Below are 23457 nucleotides of genomic sequence, written 5' to 3'. Positions count from 1 at the left end.
ACAGGAGAGGTTTGTGAGAAGAATATCACAAGGATTCACAGCAGCCGGGAACAATCTGGATTTTTTTCCATGACTGGATTGTTTTGGATATAATAGGTGATTCAAGGAGGACGAGATGTGATATGATGTACTGTTTCCTTGTTGACTAACATAATCTGGCAAGTTATGACGGCTATGGTTCAGAAGACAATTTTGCTTCATCATGGCTACCTCACCAACTCTGTTAAGACCTGCAGGAATCTGCTTGGAGAAACTAAGCACAACAGCATATACTCTAGGGAGCCAGGCTATTGTGTGACTCTACAACATTTCCCAAGTTCTTAAGCAGCCTGATCCATCATTGCACTAATGCTTGCTATATTATGTCAGCGGTCATATTACTACTACTTAAAAAGCTCAAAACACCCAAGGGCTCTGGTCTGTAGAATCTGCTCCCACTGAATTTCAAGTTTTCTACACTCAAAGGTCAAAGGTCCAAAGGAGCTCAGGGTTAAACCCATTTTAACAGCTCTTGATACTGCTGTCATCACTTTTGTGAGACCTAAAAGAAAACTCTGCATAACAGTTCTAGGTACTGGTATTTCTGAATAAATAAATCAGTATCGATGTCATAAAATCATGATTCTGTTTTGATTTAAAGGTCAGAAGCTATAGCTTACAAATCACAAACATGACATTTGTAAATTAAATAATTTGATATAATTAAATAAAATAATATTTTTTTCAAATGGATTATGAAAACTTAAATATAAGGAGCTCTAAAATAATTTTAGACTTTTTACAGCTCTTTTGCTTTATACCATCTATTAATGTTAAATCCACAAATAAAATGTTATGATTTCAACTGCATCTGTCCGAGAAAAAAAAAACACAGCAGAGACTGATTTTAATAGAGTTATTTTCAAGGCTTTCAATGTACAAAAAAAGAACCTTAATAAAGTTTATTACTTCTAACAAATACGTTTTTGCTCAAAACTAAAAATTTAAAATAAATTGTTTATAATTTCCGCAGAGAAAAGACTTGGTGTTGTTTCAAAACAAAGGGAAATACAGTGCCCTCCAAAAGTATTGGAACAATAAAGACAAAATTGCTCTGTTGGCTGTGGAGTCAAGACATTTACAATATGATTAAAAGATGAATATGAGACAAAACTACAGAATGTCACATTTTATTATTGGGTGATTCAACACATAGATGTATCAGCTAAGAAGTTCAGCACTTTTAGAGTTTCATCCCTCTATCTGATGTGAGCATAAGTATTGGAACAGTTGCCTCACAGGTCTTTCTAAGTGATCAGCTGTGTCCTGTTGCATTAATTCTTCAGATATTAAAAGCAGGGAATGTGTCGTATCAGTTATATCCATTACTTCTGTATTCTGAATCTTGCATTCGATGATGACACACACAAACCAGGATGAAGACGAGGGAGCTGACTTTGAGAGAAAAGCAAGCAAGTTGGATGCTAAAAGAAAAGAGGAAGTCAGTTAGAGCTCTAGCAAAAACAAAGCGCATGGAGAAATCAAAAGTTTGGAAACCACCAGCGACACCAGCAACCAACAACTACCTGATCGGCTGAGAAAACAACAGTAGTTGATGACAGACAAATCATAAAAGCTGTGAAAATTAATCCTAAAAGACGTGTCTGTAAAATCAGCAACAACTTCAAGATAGCTGGGGTGATGCTCTGACAATCTACTGTCCTCAGGAGACTTTGACACAGAATTACAGATGCTACACAGCAAGATGCAAACCTCTGACCAGCACCAAAAATAGAAAGCCAAGATTAGAGTTTGCAAAAAAGCACAAAGGTGAGCCAGAAGAGTTTTGGAACTGTGTTTATGGACCGATGAGACAAAGATGAACCTTTATCTAAGTAATGGGAAAGCAAAAATGTGGAGAAAAAAAGGGAACTGCAATGATCCCAAGCATACAGCCTCATCTGTAAAGCATGGTGGAGGTGGTGTCATGGCATGGGCATGCATGGCTGTCTCTGGAACAGGCCCTCTCAACTTTACTGATGACTTAATGTATGATGACAGTAGCAGAATGAATTTTATTGGGAAGTGCTTCATATTGCATCAGGACAATGACCCAAAACACCCTGCCAGTTCAGTCAAGGAATTTATAAGGGCAAATAAATGGAAAGTCTTAGATTGCCCAAGTCAATCTCCAGATTTAAATCTGATTGAACATGAATTTCACCAGCTGGAAAGGAGAGTAAAGGCAGAAACTCCCCAAAACAAGCAACAATTGGAATTGTCTGCATTAAAGGCTGGGAAAAGTCTTTCAAAGGATGAGACCAAGAGTCTGGTGATGTCTATGGGTCACAGACTCACTGCTGTGATTGTGCGCAAGGGATCTGCAACTAAATAATAGCTTTTAATCTTTTATATCTGCCTTATGTTCAACTGTCCCAATACTTATGCTCACATCAATGAGTGGGATGAACTCTAAAAGTGCTGTTCTTTTGGTAAAACATGTATGTGTTGAAACGGCTAATAATAAAATGTGACACTCTGTAGTTTTGTCTCATGTTCATCTTTTAATCATATTTGCAAATATCTTGACTCCACAGCCAACAGAGCAATTTTGTCTTTACTGTTCCAATACTTATGGAGGGCACTGTATATCATCGGCATAAGCTATCGGCCAAAATTATTTGAAAAATATCGGCATATCGGATATTGGCAAAAATCTAATATCATGCATCCCTAATTCATATGTACCCTAAACATTGCAATCTGATTGAAATATTAATTTACATGTGCATATTCCAAATAAAACTGTAGTATCTGTAGTCTCGTAAACCGCAAGGTGTAAAAATACGCACCGCTGCACTGTGCATATGCGCAATATCATTTTGAATCTGACTGAGAAAACAGATGGATTCAGTGATTTAAATGGATAATTAAATGATAGATTTTTCCTATTTACCTTATTATTTCAGCTCTACACCACCTCTGTCAATCCTATCTAATTTTATTAGGATCAAGCTCAATCAGATCTATTGAGGTGTTTACAAGAAATCTTTTCAGTTCAGTTGAGCTATAAATTCAATTACTAACAAATTATTTGTTTGCATGTAAAGGAGGGTGTGCTCTTGTGCTCAGAAACAGTGGGACAGAGTAGAACTTAACGCAGGGTTCCAGAGGCGTCTATTTTAAACTTGATACTCTACCTTAAAGACTCTTAAAAACATGCTTTAAAAAATGTGTAAAATGTGATGCAGTGCCCAAAGACATCATGCTGAAAGTGCATAAATCATGCATAAAGTCTCGGCCTTGTTCTGGGTGAAGTGAAAAAATAACAACAAATAATGTCTAACGATGCACTGTCAAATTGCGGCTTTGTTCAGCTCAATTATCTGCAGAGCCAGGAGGTTAGGAATACCAAAGATAGATGAACGATTATATTATGCTCCCCCTCATTCCCTTTTCTTTCTTCTCCTAGCCTCTCTTCCCGTCTCGTCTCTTCTTTTTCTCTCCCCTGCAGCGCAACAGTGACAAATGCATTTGCGAGAGAGATAAAAATGGCAGCCTGTAAAAAAAAAAAATGAAATAACCATGTGCAGATTTCTTTTACGGGGAGGCCGGGAAAAAATTAATTCACTCAAATTCTAAAATTTCAAACAGCTACAAAAATATTTTTCCTCAAAACACACTCCAGATGGGGGTGAGCTCCCTGTTTCACCTCTGAAAATTACCTTATTATATTGTTTGTGGTACAACAATGCATGTTCCTATTAGGAATGCAATTTTTTTCGATTGCTGATAAGCATCGAAACAGCACTGTGGTCCAGACACCATATCTCTGATCAGCATGAGGTGTTAGCTTCCTGTTCTGAGATCTCTATAGGAAGGAAGTGATCCTTTAACAGATGAGGTAATCCAGTTTGAAAATTACGGCACCATCTGACTTCACTGGCATCCACCGCTCCATTTAGAATCAGCCTTGCAGCGATAGCGCCATTGTTCAGATTAGAAAAAGCTAAAAGTCTGAAAGCATTATGCAGAGGTTGATAAAAACATCAAAGACTTATTTAAGATTTCCTATCGGTATTTAATACTTTACATGTTAGCAATCGACAGTTTTACATTCCCTTCTTTTTGAATTACTTCTAAACTATAATTTGCATAAAATATTGTTATTAATTTAAATGTATTTAATATATTTACATAGAGAGAGAGAAAGAGAGAAATTTCAATGAATAAAAATTATATATTTTCAATAAATTATAAACAAATCACCAAAACATCATAATATGGATAAATGGACATTCAATTTACAGGTTTTACAGATTACCTTTGAATATAAAATGACCCTGTACAATAAAATATACAATATTTTAGTACATACCAATAAATAATAAAACTAAATCTGCATTATCAACCTATATAGTGCCAATATATTCTGCATCCCTATGCAGTCAGCACAGATAAAAACGTATCAAATGATTACAAGTGCCTGCAAACCAACTGAAGCTTCAGTGTCTGCTGTTTAAAGAACCAAGTATTCAGATGAAAGCAAGGAAGTCGTGTTCTCCATTAGGAGACTGGATTTTCCCGTTACGCCACCTCACAGATCATACAGTGTGCATGTTTTAATTAGGTCAGGAGCAAAAATATAAGAGAGAGCAATCCTGCAAGAAATCCCCTCCGCCTGTTTGATCATTATCCACCCAGACAAAGGGCTTTGTATTAGATCACTTCACAGCTCTGAGACAGGGTGGGGTGGGAGAGATGTGACGCTTTGCTCTCAGAACGATTGTTAACTCAGATTTCTTTTATTACAGAAAGCGCAAGGACTTTGTTTTGCTCATAAAGTGTCTACATGCCTTCATTGTGCCTTTTAGTGTTGTGGTGGAGTGATTTGCTCTCTCTTTAGCTGTGCATAATGGTTTGCATCTGTGTGGCAGGAGGTACAGTGAACCCTCAGTAGATTTCATACGGTGGAAAATAAGGCTGCTGAAGATTAAGAGCAATTTCCCTTGTGGTAAATAAAAATGGGTTTATGGGTTCCTTTAGTTTGTCAAACAATTTCTATGGGTTTTGATTGATGCTACAAGCAGGATCACAGAGCAGCGCTGTTGTAGGAGATGTTGCCTGAACAACCAGTTTTAAATCATTATGAACAATCAAAAATGTTCCAGAATGGGAATGGCATCATGTAAAATGACATTTCATAAACAAAGAAATGGCATCCACTTGCACCCATAAATATACAGTGACAAAGGAATTGTGGATTTGTCCACGAAGGACTATTAGATTTACAAACAACAGTAATTCTCGTCAGTGTAATGTCCATCGCCCTTCATTTCAACATTCTATTTGTCCTAATCTTGCATCAGTTTTCTTTCCCCACTCCTGCCATCCCATAGGTGTCAATTATCATAGTAACAAGGTTGCTAAACCTAGCTAACGGTTCTTTTTCCTGTCCTTTTTCTTTCCCTCAACCACTCAGTCAAAGCTGGTTTGTAGACAGCAGACATCACCCCAGACGTTACGCTCCACTACCCTTACGGATCAAAACTTGATGAGATCCACAGAGGAACAGACATCTTGATTTGTGTGTGCTGTCACACAAAACCAACACCAAACCTAGAATAATTAACAAGGAACCCATTTACTCCATGGATGTTATGTGATAAAATGACAGCCAGCTTCGGTCAACTGACAAAACACATATGTCTGATGCATCATGAGACACATTAGTAGCCAGAGGATGGTGAAACACAGGCCTATTTTAATATGACCTTGATACAGTGAAAATGCATTCAGGAGACAAGTGCTAATGACTCTAGAGGGTGTCTATGGGCTATGAATGATGACCTGAGAGAATTGCATGAAGACATTACAGAAACATAGATACATACGTGAAGTTAGAGGTACTGGTTAATAGTGGGTGACCATTTTTGGTGTTAAACGCCAAATGCCAATACTAATATGGACAACTTGGACAGCAAAGTGGCAACTAGTATAAAATAAAGATTTATAGTGTGTGTGTGTGTGTGTGTGTGTGTGCGTGTATATATATATATATATATATATATATATATACACACATGTATATGAATAGTTACTTTGCAAAAACATATAACTCCGTCTGTTTTTTCATTGTGCATTCCAATTAACCTCAATCCAACTGCAGCTGGGTTATTTTGACTAGGTTAAAAAATTACTTTAAAAAAACCAGCTAACTAACATAATAAAACACAATAAAAACATGATAACATAATAAAAAAATGATTTTTGAACATGCAAAAAATCTGTTTTTGCAAATAAACTCTTCATATATATATAGCGAGAGAGCTGGATAGTAATTGATTACATGTAATCTGGATTACGTAATCAGATTCCAAAAATTAAGTACTTGTAATTAGAGTAATTTACATTTTAAAATACTCGTAATCAGACAGTTACTTTTTTATAGATTACATATTATTCACACAATAGAAATAAATTAATCATTTATTTATTCTCTCTAATTCCTCTTTTTTATCTTTTAAATGTTCCTTTCTAAAATAGTCTACCACTGCCTATATACACTCAGAAAGTCTTCCAGTTTTGTGGACATTCACACAGAGATCAGTCATTAGTCAGGTGGCGACAGAGGATTTGACCAATGATTTACAAAAATCATTTCAGGTTTAAGAAGTGTTTCAACATTGCATCAACTACTGATGAACACATTCATTTTTATTTGAATTATCACTCAGTAGGTTATTTAACCATGCATTATTATGTATTATTGAAAGGCTTTTGTCTTTCAAACTCATTAAAATGCACAAATTCTCGTTGCAGACATTCTCAAACTTTTGTCATCTAAACCTCTTTCACCTAATATAATTACTTTAAAGGGGTGGTCAATCAGCTACTCTGTAAAAGACAATATCTCCCTTTGCATTGAACTTTGAGCATCGTAACTTTGCAGATGTTTTTTATGCTCAAACAGCAACATTACATACTAAAGTTAAAAAAGTGATCATAATCAGTGACCCCTTTAAGTACCTCTGAGATTTTAAAATAAATATTTTAATAATTAAGTATCACATTTGCTTGTTCACGGTTCTCTGACATTGGTTAATGGCCATATGGTGTGCAGGTAAGCATAAAATATTTAATCTTTTTTAGTAAGTGTATGATTTATTTTAATTTTAAAATATCTTGTTTCCCAAATCTTGTTTGGGAAACCTTGATGTAATATAATGTTTAATGCACTTCATGTTGTTAATTGCAATGAAAGGAAACTATTTTCTCACTCTTTGTATTTTTACATCATTATGGTATAAGATTATACTGTTTAAATCAATATGATAAACAAGTTGGATCAAAAGTAATCTAAAAGTAATCAAAAAGTAATCTGATTATATTACCTAAAACGTGTAATGTAATGGATTACGTTACGGATTACAATTTTTGTTGTGTAATTTGGAATCAGTAACGGATTACAATATGTAAGTCATCTAGCCAGTAAGTAATCTCTCTCTCTCTCTCTCTCTCTCTCTATATATATATTTTTTATTTTTATTATTATTATTTTTTACTCATTTTCTTGTATGCCTCATTTGGCATCATTGAATTTTTTATTTTATATTATAAATATGAATATATAGCAATTATATAATAAAAAAATATATAACTATTATTATTATTATTAGAAACAATTATATATATAATATAATAACAGTGTCAGTGTTACATACTGTATATATATATATATACACACACACATACTATTATTACTATTATTATTATGATTATCTCAGCAGCAAAGCGCAAACAAGAAAAAAGCCAGAATGTTGACTGACAATCAGCTCATATTGATCAATATTTATTTATTTTATTCATCCAAATATGAAAGAAAGCTTCCCTGATCAAACCTTGGTACTGAGAGAATCCACAGAGATTTCAAGCTGTCTTTTAGCTAATTATACGTATGGCTCCTCTATAGTTACTGAATCTTCATTTAACAAGATGATGATAATTAGACATAATAATTATCTACGGCACAGCAGTCTCAGCCTCAGATGTCACGCCCACGGACCGTTGGCTAAACGTCTGATGCATATGGCACACTTAGCTTCAGGAATTTCGAAGTCGTCATTGGATTGGTTGAATTATACAGGATTTCCGGGAGACATGTGTGTCATGTTCTTTAACGTTCTGCCTGGAAACAAAGATGCCGTGACGCCAAACCCCTTCACGAAAGAAGAAAGCCGTCGAGTTTACAACAGTGACGACGAGCGCTTGACAGGATCAACTAAACACTGGATTTTCAAAAGTATGTGAGATATTTAAAGTTCGCGGCATTGAATCTTTAAAATACGCTCGAGAGTTTTAAACACTGGTCTGTTATTGTGGCGACATTTCCACTCCCCGAAATGTGACACTGAACGAAATGAACTGTGATTGGTTGTTTGACATGTTATGGGCGGGCCTTGGCCAATGAAAGCTGCCATGGATTCCAGACCTTCAGCCATCAGTCTGAAGGTCTGGCTATACTTGAGACTAACGGTACAGTAACACTTAAACCATTGTTTTACACATATAATCTCACACACATGCATATTTACATGTATAAATGCACAGCCTGATACTTAAACAACCACACAACCAGTGTAAGTTTGAGGGGAAATGGGTTCAGTAAAATAAATAAATAAAAGAAAACCTCATTTTTATGTATGCACACTTGTAGCTCTACCAAGGTATGATAACATGACATCAATCACAATTATGACTAATACAGTATCTATTGCAACACAACATTCAAAAGAATATCCACATGATACAAACCTTCCAGAAATGACTCTGGAATTTAAATTTCAACACCGTAAAATTATTAATTAATGCATAATTCATGTTGAAACGTTTCATTTGAGCCAAAGATCAAATTAAAAGCCTTTTCTTCTGAAAATGACCAGTCAAACCAGAAGAGACAGATGATGGAAAGGCAGGCAGTGCGACTGAAGGAGCTCTGGAGGAAGGGACAGCTCTTTGTTCTGGTAGAGAGGAGATCTCTGGGGAGAGCTGGTGTTATTCTTTACCAGTGTGATACCAGCATGGCTCACTGCCCACAGACTGTCTGCTTCCATTTTACTCTCTTTTGTCATGTAATTCTCTGGTTCAGGCAGTCCGATAAGAGTGTGTATTTCACTAGACAGCAGAGTACCCAAGAAGATATGTTAGATGTGAGGGAGTGGTTTTGTTTCCACAACGAAGGGCTATTTATCGTCGCATATTTGTGTGTGTGTGCTTGTGCACAAGCTTTGCTTACAAAGGATAACACTTATAATTTATTAGTCCAGTTCTCATGTCCTTGAGGGGAGGCCGGACAGACATAACACAGACCTACACACACACACCTAAAACAGCATAAAATATAGAAATGTCTAAAAAAAGACAAAAGGGACCATTGCCAACCAGGCTATCAGCCGAAAGCAAATTACCCCCTACACACAAACCCTACAGACACACACACACACAATCACACAATCACACCACAGACACACACCACCTCCCTCCTCCTTGCTGTCAGATTGTCATGGTAACCATGACTACTGGCACAATTCCTTTCTAATAACTCACACCACATGCCGACATCTTTCTCCATTCTCTCTTGCTCTAACACACGCACACACACACAGTATATATATATATACACAATATATAGCAGATAGAACAATGGTGAATAATGAACTGATCTAATTGTTGTGACCTTTTTCAATTAAAAACTATAGAAGAGTCCATGATTTGGTACAAATTTTTAGTCCAGAATTCTGTTTCCTTTTTTGATGCTGTTTTGATTCTGTTCCAATACCATAATGATGAAAAAGCCTCATTAAAAGAATTATATCGGCAAATTATTGAAAACAAAACCTTTGTAAAACCCTTAGAACATTTTTTTTTCTCAGAAAAAAATATAATTTCAGAGATCTGTAAAAAAAAAGAAAAGAAAAAAAAGCCTTGAAATAAACACATATTTTGAAATAATTTATATTTTAAAATAATATATGTATTATTTTAACATATATATTATTTTATATAATATATATTAAGATATATTCACTGTGCAAGGAAAATGGTTAGAACCATTAACATTAACATAACAGAATACATAGAGTACATTTCTGAAAATTCTGTTTGTGTTTTACACTGGATTTTTGTAAAGGATTTTTCTTTTTCTTTAACACGGACACTCTTAAATGTCATTGACCCAGAAACATCTGAACTGCGAGTGAAAGCCTCCCAGATTGCCTGATTTATCACTATTTGCTGCTGTAGCACACATATTTAACTGTCAATAATGGGGTAGTAATTTATGTATAAGCGAACTGTGCGAACGTGCAAACAGCCAACCAAAAAAAACCTCATCTTCTCTCATAAACAGCGGCCTTTAACAGCATCGTACACTGCTCTGTAGTATCCACTCATAAGAGCTCTCATAAGATGAATACACTCTTAAACAGTTCAGGCACAACCATCTGGCGCTCGGCGCAGATTCAGGGTTATCCAGGGACGCGTTGCTGCTATTTTTCAGCACCTGGATCTGAATTATCCATGTTTGATTCCTGAATATGAATTGATTAGTTGGAAAAGGTCCAATAATGGCACAGCCTCTCCGCAAGACAGCTGAGAGCTTTTATTGAACATGCAAGAGATCTTATCAGACGTTTCTGTTTGATCAGCACTGGCCCATCTACCCAATCTTTAGAAGAAACGGAGCGAAAGAAACATCTCCGCCTCATTATGAGGGGTGCAGGGCTCTTTATTAGAAGTCAATGATCTCCGCTTGCAGGTGGAGCAGGTTGAGCCAGATGATCCGGTCAAGTTTTACTGTAATCACGGAGCGCTCTCATATCCGCTAAGCAGCGAGAGCTCTGCATTCCAGGGGTAAACTCATCCCGAGGCAAAACACTTGAGCTCAGAGCAGTGCATGCTACTGGAACAATGATGAATTGTCCAGCACACCAAAGACGGCCATTGAACCAGGGTCAAAATCATCACCTGGAGTGTAGAAGACAACCGTTATCACCACAGCTGCATGGCGGAAGTATTTTCCACAGAATGCCATTGTTTTTTAAGGATTATTCCAGGTTCAGTACAAGCTAAGATCAAATAAAAGCAATTGTGGGATAGTAATGTTTTCCACAAAAAAGATGTTTAATACATCTTGTTGTATTCCCCAATTGTAAGTCGCTTTTGGATAAAAGTGTATGCTAAATGTATAATGTAAATGTACCACAAAAACTAATTTTGACTAATCCCTCCTTTTCTTTTAAAAAAATCTGGTTTACCATAAGCCACTTGTGAAAGGGACCAGTGGTACACATTAAAACACTCACTATTTCAATATTGCTGCCACAAGATGGTATAAATATGTTAACGCAATATTTTTTGTGAAAAAAAATCTACTAACCTTTACTCTGTGAAGTGTAAAATAACACACAACTTTTAACAGAAGCATTAATGTAAGTACTTTTATAAACAAAGCGCTACCATTCATGTTGGGGTCGGGTCAGCAAGATTTTTTATGTTTTTTAAAAAAAGTATCTTTTGCTTAAAGGGGTCATTGGATGCGACTTGCACAAGCTACGCAATATCGCGTTCAGAATTGGAATGCGATTCATCTGTGATCATGAACGCGATATTGCGTAGCTTGTCAGTGATCTATGGCTCTATGTATTAAATGCCGCTCCATATGAAAGCACGTGATGGAGATTTACAACCAATCACAGAACCGGCTTTACTGACCAGATGCGCTTCACATGCGATTTATCGTGCAGCCCTAATTAAGACCCTAAACAATCATATCAACTTGTGGAAAATGGGCATCCGATGACCCCTTTAACAAGGCTGCATTCATTTGAAAATAAAAATTTAAAACAGCTGTTTTCAGTTTGAATGCATCTTTAAAAAATTTGATGCAAATCTAAATTTTCAGCATCCATTACTCCAGTCTTCAGTGTCACATGATCCTTCAGAAATCGTACTATATACTGATTTGCTGCTATATTTCCTATTATTATCAGTGTTGAAAAATGTTGTGTTGCTTACTGTTTTTTGGAAACAGTGATACAGAATTTTTCAGGATTCTTTGATGAACAGAAATTTTAAATTAACTGAATGTATTTATTCATTTAGGTAACAATCTAAGTCTTTACTGTCACTTTTGATTAATGTAATGCATCATTGCTGAATAAAAGTAATGATTTCTTTATGCTTTTGAACAGTAGTGCAAGTTTTTAAACCCCCTTAAATTGTCCCCATTTACTACCATTGTAAGCAAGAGCTCCATATGAAAAGGCATTATGAATTCAAACGAATGTCTCTTTCCTTCCAGGCCATGAGTGACAGCAGACATAAAGCCTGGCGCACACGGACTGAACTCAGCTACTGGAACTCTCTCCCATATTCACTGTAATACACTTAAGCGCCCCGCACAAGTTTGATCAGCCTGACAGAGATTTGAGGTCGACAATCTTATTTTTCCAGGCTCTGCAGCCCAAGAAATATTCAATGGGCCTGCAGAGGCCGTCCTTTCTTGATCTGAAACAAACGTGGACTGGAAAAGAAGGGCCATACCAACTGAAACTGCTTTGAACGGTAGGATAAGAAACACATTGTAACATGTGTGCCACAGAGTAATGAGCAAACTGAGACAACTACACAAATGGGCCAAAAACTGTATTGGCCATGATTAAAAAGCCATTTTTGCCAGAATAAAAATACTCTAAACATCTAGTCAGCTGAAAAAAATGATGGATGAATTTCCAAACATTTTTACAGTTATATGCTTTCTAAAGAGGAGCCTTCAAATAAGCAATGCAAGTGGACGTAAATCAGTACTTAAGTGTTGATCTAAGACCTTGATTATAAGTCACTCCAAATGAATATGACAGGGACAACGTGTGAATTTTGAGTAGAAGCACCTCCGTTTCTTTCTCCTCGGCAATCAGGGTCTTTTCCACAGAGTTAAATCTCGCAGAGCCACGCTTGGATGCCAACTCAAACAAGTTTACCCAAACCCTGCCAAGGGTAGATGAATCAACTCAGCGTGAGGTTTGGAAAAATGCAGTAAGCTCCCTTTCCCATCAAACAAAAACCTCAGGTTAATGTACAGCCTCTTAAAAGTAATGCAAACAAACCTTAAAAATACTGACAGGGCATTATGTAATGGCAGCACACGGAGGGAAATAACAGTCCTGCGAATGAGGGTGAAGGCCAGAGGGTTCAATGAGTGGCAGAAAAGTGGCAAGATCTCATGAAGACGAGCTGGCAGAGCATCAACCGAGTGGGATGGAGGTCAGAGAAGAGACCACCAGGGTGACAGCAAGATTACTGGGTGTGTTGGAGGGATAATCTAGGTGCCTGACAGTCTGCAAAGCAAGGATGGGTTAGCGTGACCACAATTAATGGCACCGTGTGTATATGTGTCCTGTTTATTGGTATGTCGGCTTATAAAGGCAATTGTTTAGGACCGTAAAGATGGAGTGAGTGAAAGAAGAAGAGATTACCGCTGTCACGCTGTGGTTCACGCTCTAGATCAGGGGTGCCCAACCCTGTTCCTGGCGAACGACTGTCCTGCAAAGTTTAGCTCCAACTCTAATCAAACACCTGAAGCAACTAATTAAGGTCCTCAGGATCGCGTGAAAATTAAAGGCAGGTGTGTTTGATTAGAGTTGGAGCTAAATTTTGCAGGACAGTCGATCGCCAGGAACAGGGTTGGGCACCCCTGGTCTAGACCAACCTTAGAGTAGGTCCGCGGGCTTTAATGGACTGTTCGCCTCAACCTGTTCATTAAATCAATACAGCAGGTATTATTACTGGCTGCGTCTGGTGCGCACAGTAGCCTTGTAATTAAATTTCACTCATCTGAGCTCTTTGATGGAAAAGGCTTAAAAAAGGGAGGGAAAGGCCTGCTTATTTTAGAGGATGGACACCATAGAATTATAGATAGAGACTGTAGAAATAGTAAGTAAAGACTGAGGGGAAAGGAGTGAGAACTGCGTTTGAATGTTAGTAGTGTATGTGTGAAATAAAGGCAGATTGTGAGCAATTACCCATCTCTAGTCACCTTTCCTAATTTCCTTTTCACTAAACTCTAATCGCATTTATTCAAGCCTCATTAGGCTCTTTGACTGGATGCATATTTGCCCCCATGCAGCACTGAGATCTAAACTAGCTAAGCAGATTTGAACTACTGTACAGCAGCTAGCAGGAGGGGAAGAGATTGAGGAGTGTTTGTTGAAGAAATGCTTAAAGGGACAGTTCACCCAAAAGTGAAGATTCTGCCATAATTTATTCAAAATATCATCTATTGTGCTCTGCAGAAGAATGTTAGTTGGTTCTTAATCGCAGCTGCACGGTGAGCCCAATTTAATTGACATTTTTCAGAGTTTTTCTCGTTTATTTTCTCCACAGGGATTCTTAAAATTTTTGCAGATTTCAAAAGGTACAAGACTGTGTACTTAACATCTTTTATTAGGAAATGAACTACACAGCCCATGAAAGCACTGCAAATGACGCAGTCAAATAAAGAAATGACAGTATAGTAAAAAAATAAAATAGACATTTATTGGAAAATATTTGAAGTTAATTGCAAAATTATATGTTGTTTGAGCGCTGCTTCATGAGAGTAGGAGCTGAGGAAAAATAGACTTTCATGCAAAGTTCAAAGCAAATCTGCTGAACGTTTCTCTTTATTTTGCCTATAAACAATGAATGGATAATATTAATTTCTGGGAAAGTTCACCCAAAACTGAAAATTCTGTTATTAATTATTCAACCTCATGTTGTTCCAAATCCGTAAGACCTTTGTTCATCTTCAGAACACAAATGAAGATATTTTGATGAACTCCGAGAGCTTTCTGACCCTGCATAGACAGCAACGCAACTACCATGTTCAAGGCCCAGAAAGGTAGTAAGGACGTTGTTAAAATAGTCCATGTGACATCATTTTTGGGTGAACTATCCCTTTAAGGCAACCAAACCTGTATTCTTTCATGCTAAACCATGTCCACAGAGTCAGAGTTATAGCCTACTAAACTGAGAAACATCATTAGGATTAAAGTTTGCTTCTATTCAAGTTTTAAATGGTATTTAATTATACTTACTTGGCGAAATATCATCATTCGCCTCATCTGATATGCTCTAGGCGCCCCTGATGCTTTGAGAATGGCTGCTCTGAAATCTCCTTTTGACCACAAAGAATTAAACATGTGAGACATAACAAAACTAAGACACAACAGTGGAAAATTGCGGTTGTCTACATTTCAGATTTTGTCACAGGAACTATTGTAATACTGAGGAGACAAACGAGCAATGGAAAAATACAAGTGTTTGCAGATTTACATTGTTGAGATGATAAGCAAACTTGTGCATCCTGTTACTGCTGTGTTTGTTTGTTCTCTCAGACGACAGCTTTATGTCTTGACTAAAGCTGGATTTCTCGATTATAATGTAATATCTCATGACAATATTCCGGATCGTATCTTACCATCTCCAGAAAAAGCCCAGGTGGCTTCTACTAACCTATAATCATGATTGGCCATCGCTGTTTTTCATCTTTATCTCTTATTATATCATATATGACACTCTGGGAAAATTATCCAAAATGCTGACCTCACCATACAAAGGAATCATCACCTCTAAAGCCATCAACCACCTGCTGTCCCGTGAAGCAACTCTCCAACAGCAACATTCTGGACCCTAAGGATTCATACATGGCAATAGTCATCTCAACACATCATGAAATTCAATTTGCTGATCTTAAACAGCACCACTGCCCCTGAAACCTTTGAGCTTGCCAGTCTCAACACTATGTCACCAGATACAGCCACAGCTGCTCTGCTTTACCCTGAGACAACAGCAGTGGAGATCAGGCTTGCAAATGAGCGAAGGTCGAACAGCCACAAGAGTAGTAGGAAATGCAAAAAATGTGTGTGAAAAATACAGAGAGAAATAAAAGAATGAGGAAATCAAACAGAATTGAAGATAGAGGCATGAGAAGATTGGAAATCAGGAGTGAAGGGCTCTCTGGAATACTTAATTCAATTTTTTTTAGAAATGACCTCTAAACTCTACACCATTTTGTTTAGATCCATGAAAAATGAAACACTAAAAATTGGTTTTAAATGAAATATGCACTTATGCAACATGCACACACACCCAAAATAAGTAAATAAATAAATACATTTTCTTATTTTTATTATCTTTAGCTTGCTTCTTAATATAGTTATCTAATAAACCTAGCATTGTATATTACAAATATTGTTGGCTCTTGACGAATTGCTTTTGTTCCTCTTTTGTAAGTCAGTTTGGATAAAAGCACCAGGTAAATGTAATGAAGAAATCCATAAACGGAAATGCCTATAAAGTGTGAAAAATTTATATTAATTTTTGAATTTGTTAAAAATTATGCCTACATTTAATTATTAAATTATTCGTTTTGTAATTCTGTAGACGACGGCAAATAAGGTAATTAAATATAAAACGGGAGAAATGAGGATGCACACTAAAATGTGTAATATAAACCGATACAAAAAAAATGGATAGTGTAAGCATTTTAAGGATAATGTAAGCATTTCACGACAAAGAGGGTGAAGGGAACCAAACTGGATAATACAATGCAATTCTGGAAAAACTGAGTAGAGGAAATGAAGAAAAGGCTGATGCCTCACGCCATATGGGGAGAGAATTCAAACAAATGAGGCATACTGGCACCCCACGTCGACAGGACCGAGATTTCAACCCGCATTTGAGATTAAGAACATTTATAAAACTGGTGATGTGTTTGTTTAGTGATTTTACTAATTGTTTTGTTTTAATAGAAAGGGGTTTATTTGGCATAAAAGAATAAATATTAAGGAGGTTTTATCAAACACTTGAACAACTCACACAGATATTTATCACCATTTACAGAAAACAAAAAAGGTTTATATGCTCTACTGCCGAATGGCACAGACTATGTGTAGGTAGTCTGGATCCTTTTTCCGGTGGGGCACTTTTTAACGTGACCCCACCAGGGGGCTGGTCTTGTGTTACAGGAAGCTGTTCCCCAGGTAGCTTCCTCAACAAGCATCAGTCCAGATGTTCTCCAGAGCCCAGTTTATTAAATGTGATTAGTCTATCCCATTCAACACAAAAGTGCATACAATTGGTCCGAAAGGTGAAGAAAAGTGTTTTCTGCAGTTTAATGTGGAGAATGTAACACTAGCTGCACCTGTGAACATAAACTCTCTACCCTGCCAAAAAGAAATACGTAGCACACAATAAATCCATATGATACAAATGAATTGTTTTAGGCACTGAAGTGCTGTCCAGTTCAACCTAACCCTGAGCTGCCAAGGCACGACTCAGGAAAAGATCTTTCTTCCTCCGAGAAGAGAACGTAAACACTATAGATTCTCTCAAATGTGAAAGTAATCAAGGCACATACTGAAAGAATGATATGCTCTTGATGACACTGGGAGATTTGTTTGTCTATATTTTGTCCTGAGTGGGTGTAAGTCCATTTCTCTCTCGTTTGTTCTGAATTAAACTTATATGTTCCAGACCACCTATAAGAGACACTTTAAATGCATCAGATCACAAAGTGAGAGACATCAGATGTGAACATGAGGGAACTGACCTTTGGTTTTAGTAATGGGTGGACAATGTACACTGGCTTGGAATCAGTTTCTCACACTTCAAAAACAAAAAAATCTGTTCTAAGATCAGTGTAAAATTGCAAGTGTAACTGTTCTAATGGAAAAGCCCAAAGGTTGAAACATGAACGCATTGGGTGGAGAGACCTCTGTCCAATACATACAGAAGGGTCATTCTTATTCCAACACGCTATAACAGGGACCGTCCCGAATAGGGTTTGGTTTGCGCGCCCTACTCACGAAATCTGTCGGATGGTCAGAACAATGAACAGAAAACTAGAGCAGACTGCTTCAATGAGAAATTACTCATGGGAAAAGAAAGGAAACCGAAATATAAATAAAAGGCAGTTTTCTCTTTCAGCAGTATGTAAATAATACACCATTCTATTCTATAGATAAGCTAAGTTAAACAGGCATGTTTTTGGAGGAAATGGACTAGCAGTGAGTGTTTGTGTTGGGGGATAGTGGTTGAAATTTAAACTACTAAAAATATACATTCATCAATTCAATCTTTCATTCACGACTACTAATCAACGTCTTAAATGTCTTATAGACTAATGCATGTTTATTCTGAGGTGTGCTAAAATTTATATTATGTAACATCAGTTTATTATATAAACACTAATGAAACACAAATCCCTTCACTATTAATCAAAGTTCACTAAGAAATTATGCATTAATTGCTATATGCTGTCTGTTTTGGTGTGCATTATAATGATCTTCTCTATTAGCCTATGTGATTATTATCTACAGCCATGGTCAACAGAACATCCGTAATAGTGTGAATATAATTATGCCAGGCAAATAGTGTGAAATTAACAAGGCACAATGATCCTAATATACATAAAAAGGAGACATGTTTGCACTGAAGGAATTATAGCATTAGTCCATTTAGGGTCTGGTTAAAATAGATGGAATGTGGTGCACAAATAAGATGTGCATTTTTAGTGCTGAAATATGTTCCAAAATTACTGCCCACTCCAAAGTTTCCAGTTGTATGAAAATGTTAATGGGACAAATAGTATTTCAGTAATTAACTGATTTAAGTATACAATGTCTAGGGCAGAAAATAGTAAGACAAGCCAAGTCCTGTCACCTAGTGGATGAGAAGCAGTGACCATTGGTGGTACATATGCCAAAATACCAAAAAAATAACCTAGTCCAGTGAGATAAAAAAAAAAATATGCTGGAATGAAAGTTACTGCAAGGGTACCGAAAAACCAACTGTGCTGCTGTGTGCCCTAATTTAAATGGCTCTCTGCTAAACTTTCATATCTTCTGGTTTCATAGAATTCTTTCTAATATCCCTTAGTTTTTAAGATTCACTGTACCATCTCTATTGTTCACTTCCAGCTTCCTTTTTATTCCAGACTTTATTCATCCCTCTATGTGTGTGGCAAAGCTTCTTTCACTCTTATTGTCTCTCTATCTGTCTTTTTCACTCTCTGTGAACCCACATACCAAATTCCATCAAACACTGACCAGCGACTCTTTCCAAATATACGTTAAATGAACCAGCAACAATGTGGAATTCCAGTATTTATCTAACAAAGTTTGTTCTGGAGGGTATTTTTCAACAGATGCTTCTGTTGGAAACGGGCATTACAGAGGTCCTTTGAAGTCTGGAATCGCTTATTATTGGGGAAAACATTGAGGGAAAAAAAGAATACATGCCCTAATTTTCATTTCTTTTCCACAGGGGTAAAAACAGCTTGAGAAAACAGTTGGCCCTGTTGCCACATGGTGGCAACAATTATCATGGCAACAGACTTAAACCAACATTTCAAAAGAACAACAAAGCACAATTTTGCCATCTGCCAAGCAACTCTTTCTGCAAGTCTCCATGACAGGATAACATCTGCTAATCGTGTGTCATAATTACAAATTGTCTTGGTGAGTGAAATTACAAATTTTCAATGCTCCACAAACATGAATCTTTCAAGCAATATAAAAGACCCAAAACAAATATATGCAATACTTCTAAATTATGTTTCAAGACATATCAGTTGGTATGTAAAATAGTTCCTTCTGCTTTAGCCAAAGGTAGCACTGGGTACGAATCTTGATTTTCCTTTTTTTTTTCACCAATCATTGAATCAGAAACATACAGAGGGACCAGTATTGCCCAACTGCCCCAACAAATGACACTTATTGATAACTTATAATGACTCTTATAAGTCAGAATCAATATACAATCTGTATATTTTACAGCATTAGTCATATATAAGCAAAAATGGACATTATAACTGAAATATAGCCAAATAAATCACAATCAAACCAAATCAGAATCAAATTTTCAGCTTGTGAATCATAATTTACAATAATCGAAATAAGGAAATCGAGATGGATACCCAGCCCTAGTAAAAGTTTCAGTTGCATTTAGCACTGCAAAACTTGAAAAAATCATGGAAAATCAGAGAAATAATCACAGAAACACAAATAAAAGGAAAACATAGTCATTCCTACCTCAATGAAGCAGGTCCCTGCTGACGTGTTCTCCTTGATTGAAACATTGTAGAAGCTGTTTTCAAACACTGGCTCATTATCGTTACTATCCTGGAGGTCTATTTCTACCAGAGCAGTGGAGGATAACGGCGGTCGTCCTCCATCAGTGGCCACTACTTTGATACTTGGCTTTGGGTCCGTCTCATAATCCAGCTTGGTTGCAGTGGTTATGATACCTGTGATGGGGTCAATGGTGAACCAACTGGCATGCGTCTTCTTGTCTGGTAGGATGCTGTAGCGGACATCACCATTGGGACCTTGGTCTTTGTCCCTGGCGGTCACTTGCAGCACAAAGCTACCTGGGTAGACCACTTCTGGTATGGTCTGCTTGTAAGCCTGTTGGTCAAAGAGAGGCGGATTGTCATTGACATCGGTGACATGAATCGTGAATGAGGACTCTGCACGAAGTGGCGGGGTTCCAGAATCAGTAGCCATGACACGAAGCTCATAAGAATCCCTCTGTTCCCGATCCAGAGTCTGGTCTACATAGATGAGGTAGATGATACTGTCTTTAGTGGTCAGGGCAAATTTCCCATCTCCTCCTTCAAGAGACACGTTGACATTGGAGTACTCGCCGTAATCAGGGTCCGAGACAGAGATTCTTGCAACGTATTGGCCTGGCTGAGCACCTTCTGAGATCTGGGGTGAGCCGTCTTCACTGAGAAAGATAATGGTCATGGTTGGCTGGTTATCATTGTAGTCTCGCACATGGATTGTAACGAAGGCATTGGTGATCTCTGGATGGCTCGCATTATCTCTGGCTTGGACCACCAACTCATGAACCTTCCTCACCTCGTAGTCTAGAAGCTTATTGAGTGTAATGATTCCAGAGCGAGGGTCGATGATGAAGTAGCGGTCCGGGTCACTCTGTCGCCGGTTTATCTCATACAACACAAGACCATTGTCTCCTTCATCAGCATCTGTCGCGAAAACTTGCAGGATGTTGCTTCCCTGAGGAAGGCTCTCAGAGATAATGGCATTGTAGCGACTCTGGTTGAAAGTTGGAGCATGGTCATTGATATCCTGCACCAAAACATCAAGAGTCATCTGACCAGTTTTCCTTGGAGATCCACCATCAAAGGCCTCCAACACCAAGGAGTAGGAGGATCTCTTCTCTCGGTCCAAGACCCCATTGACCACCAAGTCAAGGTAAAGGACTTTATTTGCTGCTCTTTTGGTCTCGAGGCGGAACACTTGTCCTACATTGCCTTCTTTGATCTGATATCCTTGTACGGTAAGCTGATCCTTATCCGCATCAGTGGCTGGCTCAAGAGAAAACTTAGTTCCCACCGCTGTTTGCTCTGGGATCTTCAAAGTGGCTTTCTTCTTGGGGAATGCCGGGGAATGGTCGTTGATATCATTTACAGTGATGGAGACCTTGACTGTGAAACCTGTCATAGTGACTGCTATAAAACTGTAATGGTCCCTTTCTTCTCGGTCCAGTCGCCTTGCAGTCTTGATGATGCCTGTTGTTTCATCGATGTGGAGATCACTGCTGATGCCGGTGCCTTCATGATCAGAGATGAAGTATAGCGAAGCTGTAACTCCAGGTAGCAAACCAGCACTAATGTCGCCTACTATTGTCCCCGCAGGTTGCTCCTCATCTAACTGGAGCTCCAAAATACCTGGTGTACCCTCACCGCCAACCATTACAGTTAATAGTTCCAATACTACGCAAAGTACAAAAAGCATCCTCAGCCTCCAGAATACCCACATCCTTAACTGTCCACATGTGTTTTTCCCAAAGCCATTAAACAGAGTCATCTTGCCAAGGTTTCTTTACACCTGCAAAACAGGAGAAGAACAGACTATCACAATGGCATTAACACAGCAGAGCACAGTATTATAACATAGATACCAATGCAGATCTACGATTCCCTCACTGCCTCTCACAGACAGCTGGAATGCATGAAAAAGGGGTGCGTTTGCTTCAGAAAGGAGAGGCTTCCCCCAGTCAGGGCAGTAAAAAGTAAGCGGCTTTCACATGTTGTACAGGCTCTTGTTCACGCACTACGCCTTTTCAAAAGACACTCCACACATCTTTCCCATTATTCTAACGTGCCTTATCTGTGATACTTTCAGATAGTCCCAACAGCTTTAATAACGTAGTGGATAAAACATCAAAAGATAATAATAATATAGACATAATAATATAGACATCTCTTGCGAATCGTTTTTACATAAAAGAGCAATTAATCGTCATTTGCTTCCTAATGGAAAATATGTTTTCTTTCCTGTCATATTCAGATTGAGTGTGTACCATCAGAGAAAATATAGCAGAGATAAGCCACTTGTACATATAAAAAGGAAAGAAAATTTAATACTAAATATCACAACAACTTTATTTAGTCTTGAACGCATATTATTACTCTTATTCCTATTTTGAAAAACTAAACTATTATTGGAACATAATAATAAACCAATAATGTCATTATAAACAGTTGTACTTGAATGACTGTAAATAGCTGCCCGGAACATTGATGGCATGTGGCACAGAATCATTCATATTTGGAAGAGTGGGCCACATGTGGCAGGATAAGGCCTTCTTTTTTGACACTACAATCCCAACACAAACGTTTAGTTGGGATGTTGACATAATGTTACAGTCAGTTCAAACCAAAACCACCCAAAAAAGCAGTTGATTGTTAAGAGATCTTTAGACTTTTTTAAAACCATATTAAAGAGTAAAACCTTGCCACTAATTCTGAGCAGAGAGAATGATATTACTCAGACAAAAAGGCCAGACAGGCGTTTGGAGCATGTGTTTGGAAAGCATCTCTCCTCTTGTCATATGTGTGAAGGCTGAATCCTCTGTGAAGCAATCTGCTACAGATGGTCAGACTTGGGATGATATTTTATATGCCACTGAAGAAGTGCACTAGCACAATTAGGAAATTATACTACTTTGGCTGGAATCGCAACAAACCTCAGGAGTCGTTGCACTTGCACTGACTAGAGTTGCTGTTGGTAAAGTCTGTATTAGCCAAACCTCAATGCATAATGATGGCAGATCATCACTGCGGGCCGTTGTGGCCTCTATACATAAGTGGATTACAAACGCAATTTGTCCTTGTCAGATCTGTTTAAGAGTTCTCCAGTGAGATTCACGGAACTCACTGAAGGAAGAAAATAAATATTGAATCTGGACTTGTGTCATTTTTTAACAAGGAAGAAGCCCACCAGATGAAACCACATGATTGTTTTCATTCATTGCAAAGCTGTTCAACCAGGCTCCGTCTAGTGGCCACAATGAGTCAACGGGTTTATGTAATACTTTTTTAAAATTATACTTTTATCACAAATAGTA

The 23457-nt window shown here is 37.5% G+C and overlaps 1 protein-coding gene across 1 annotated transcript in view; it reads right to left on the bottom strand.

The window, feature by feature from the left end:
• Positions 1–23457, bottom strand: part of dchs1b (dachsous cadherin-related 1b) — a 107770-nt gene that overhangs the window by 73679 nt on the left and 10634 nt on the right. Inside the window, exon 2 of the mRNA XM_079411276.1 lies at positions 20112–21935. Coding sequence (XP_079267402.1) covers positions 20112–21914 — 1803 coding nt within the window. The 5' untranslated portion in view covers positions 21915–21935. The remainder of the gene's footprint in view (positions 1–20111; positions 21936–23457) is intronic.

The sequence above is a fragment of the Barbus barbus genome (genome assembly GCF_936440315.1).
Source record: "Barbus barbus genome assembly, chromosome: 47".
In the NCBI taxonomy this organism is placed as follows: Eukaryota; Metazoa; Chordata; class Actinopteri; order Cypriniformes; family Cyprinidae; genus Barbus; species Barbus barbus.
The sequence above is the reverse complement of the archived record's forward strand: the minus strand, read 5'-3'. Positions and strand labels throughout refer to the sequence as shown.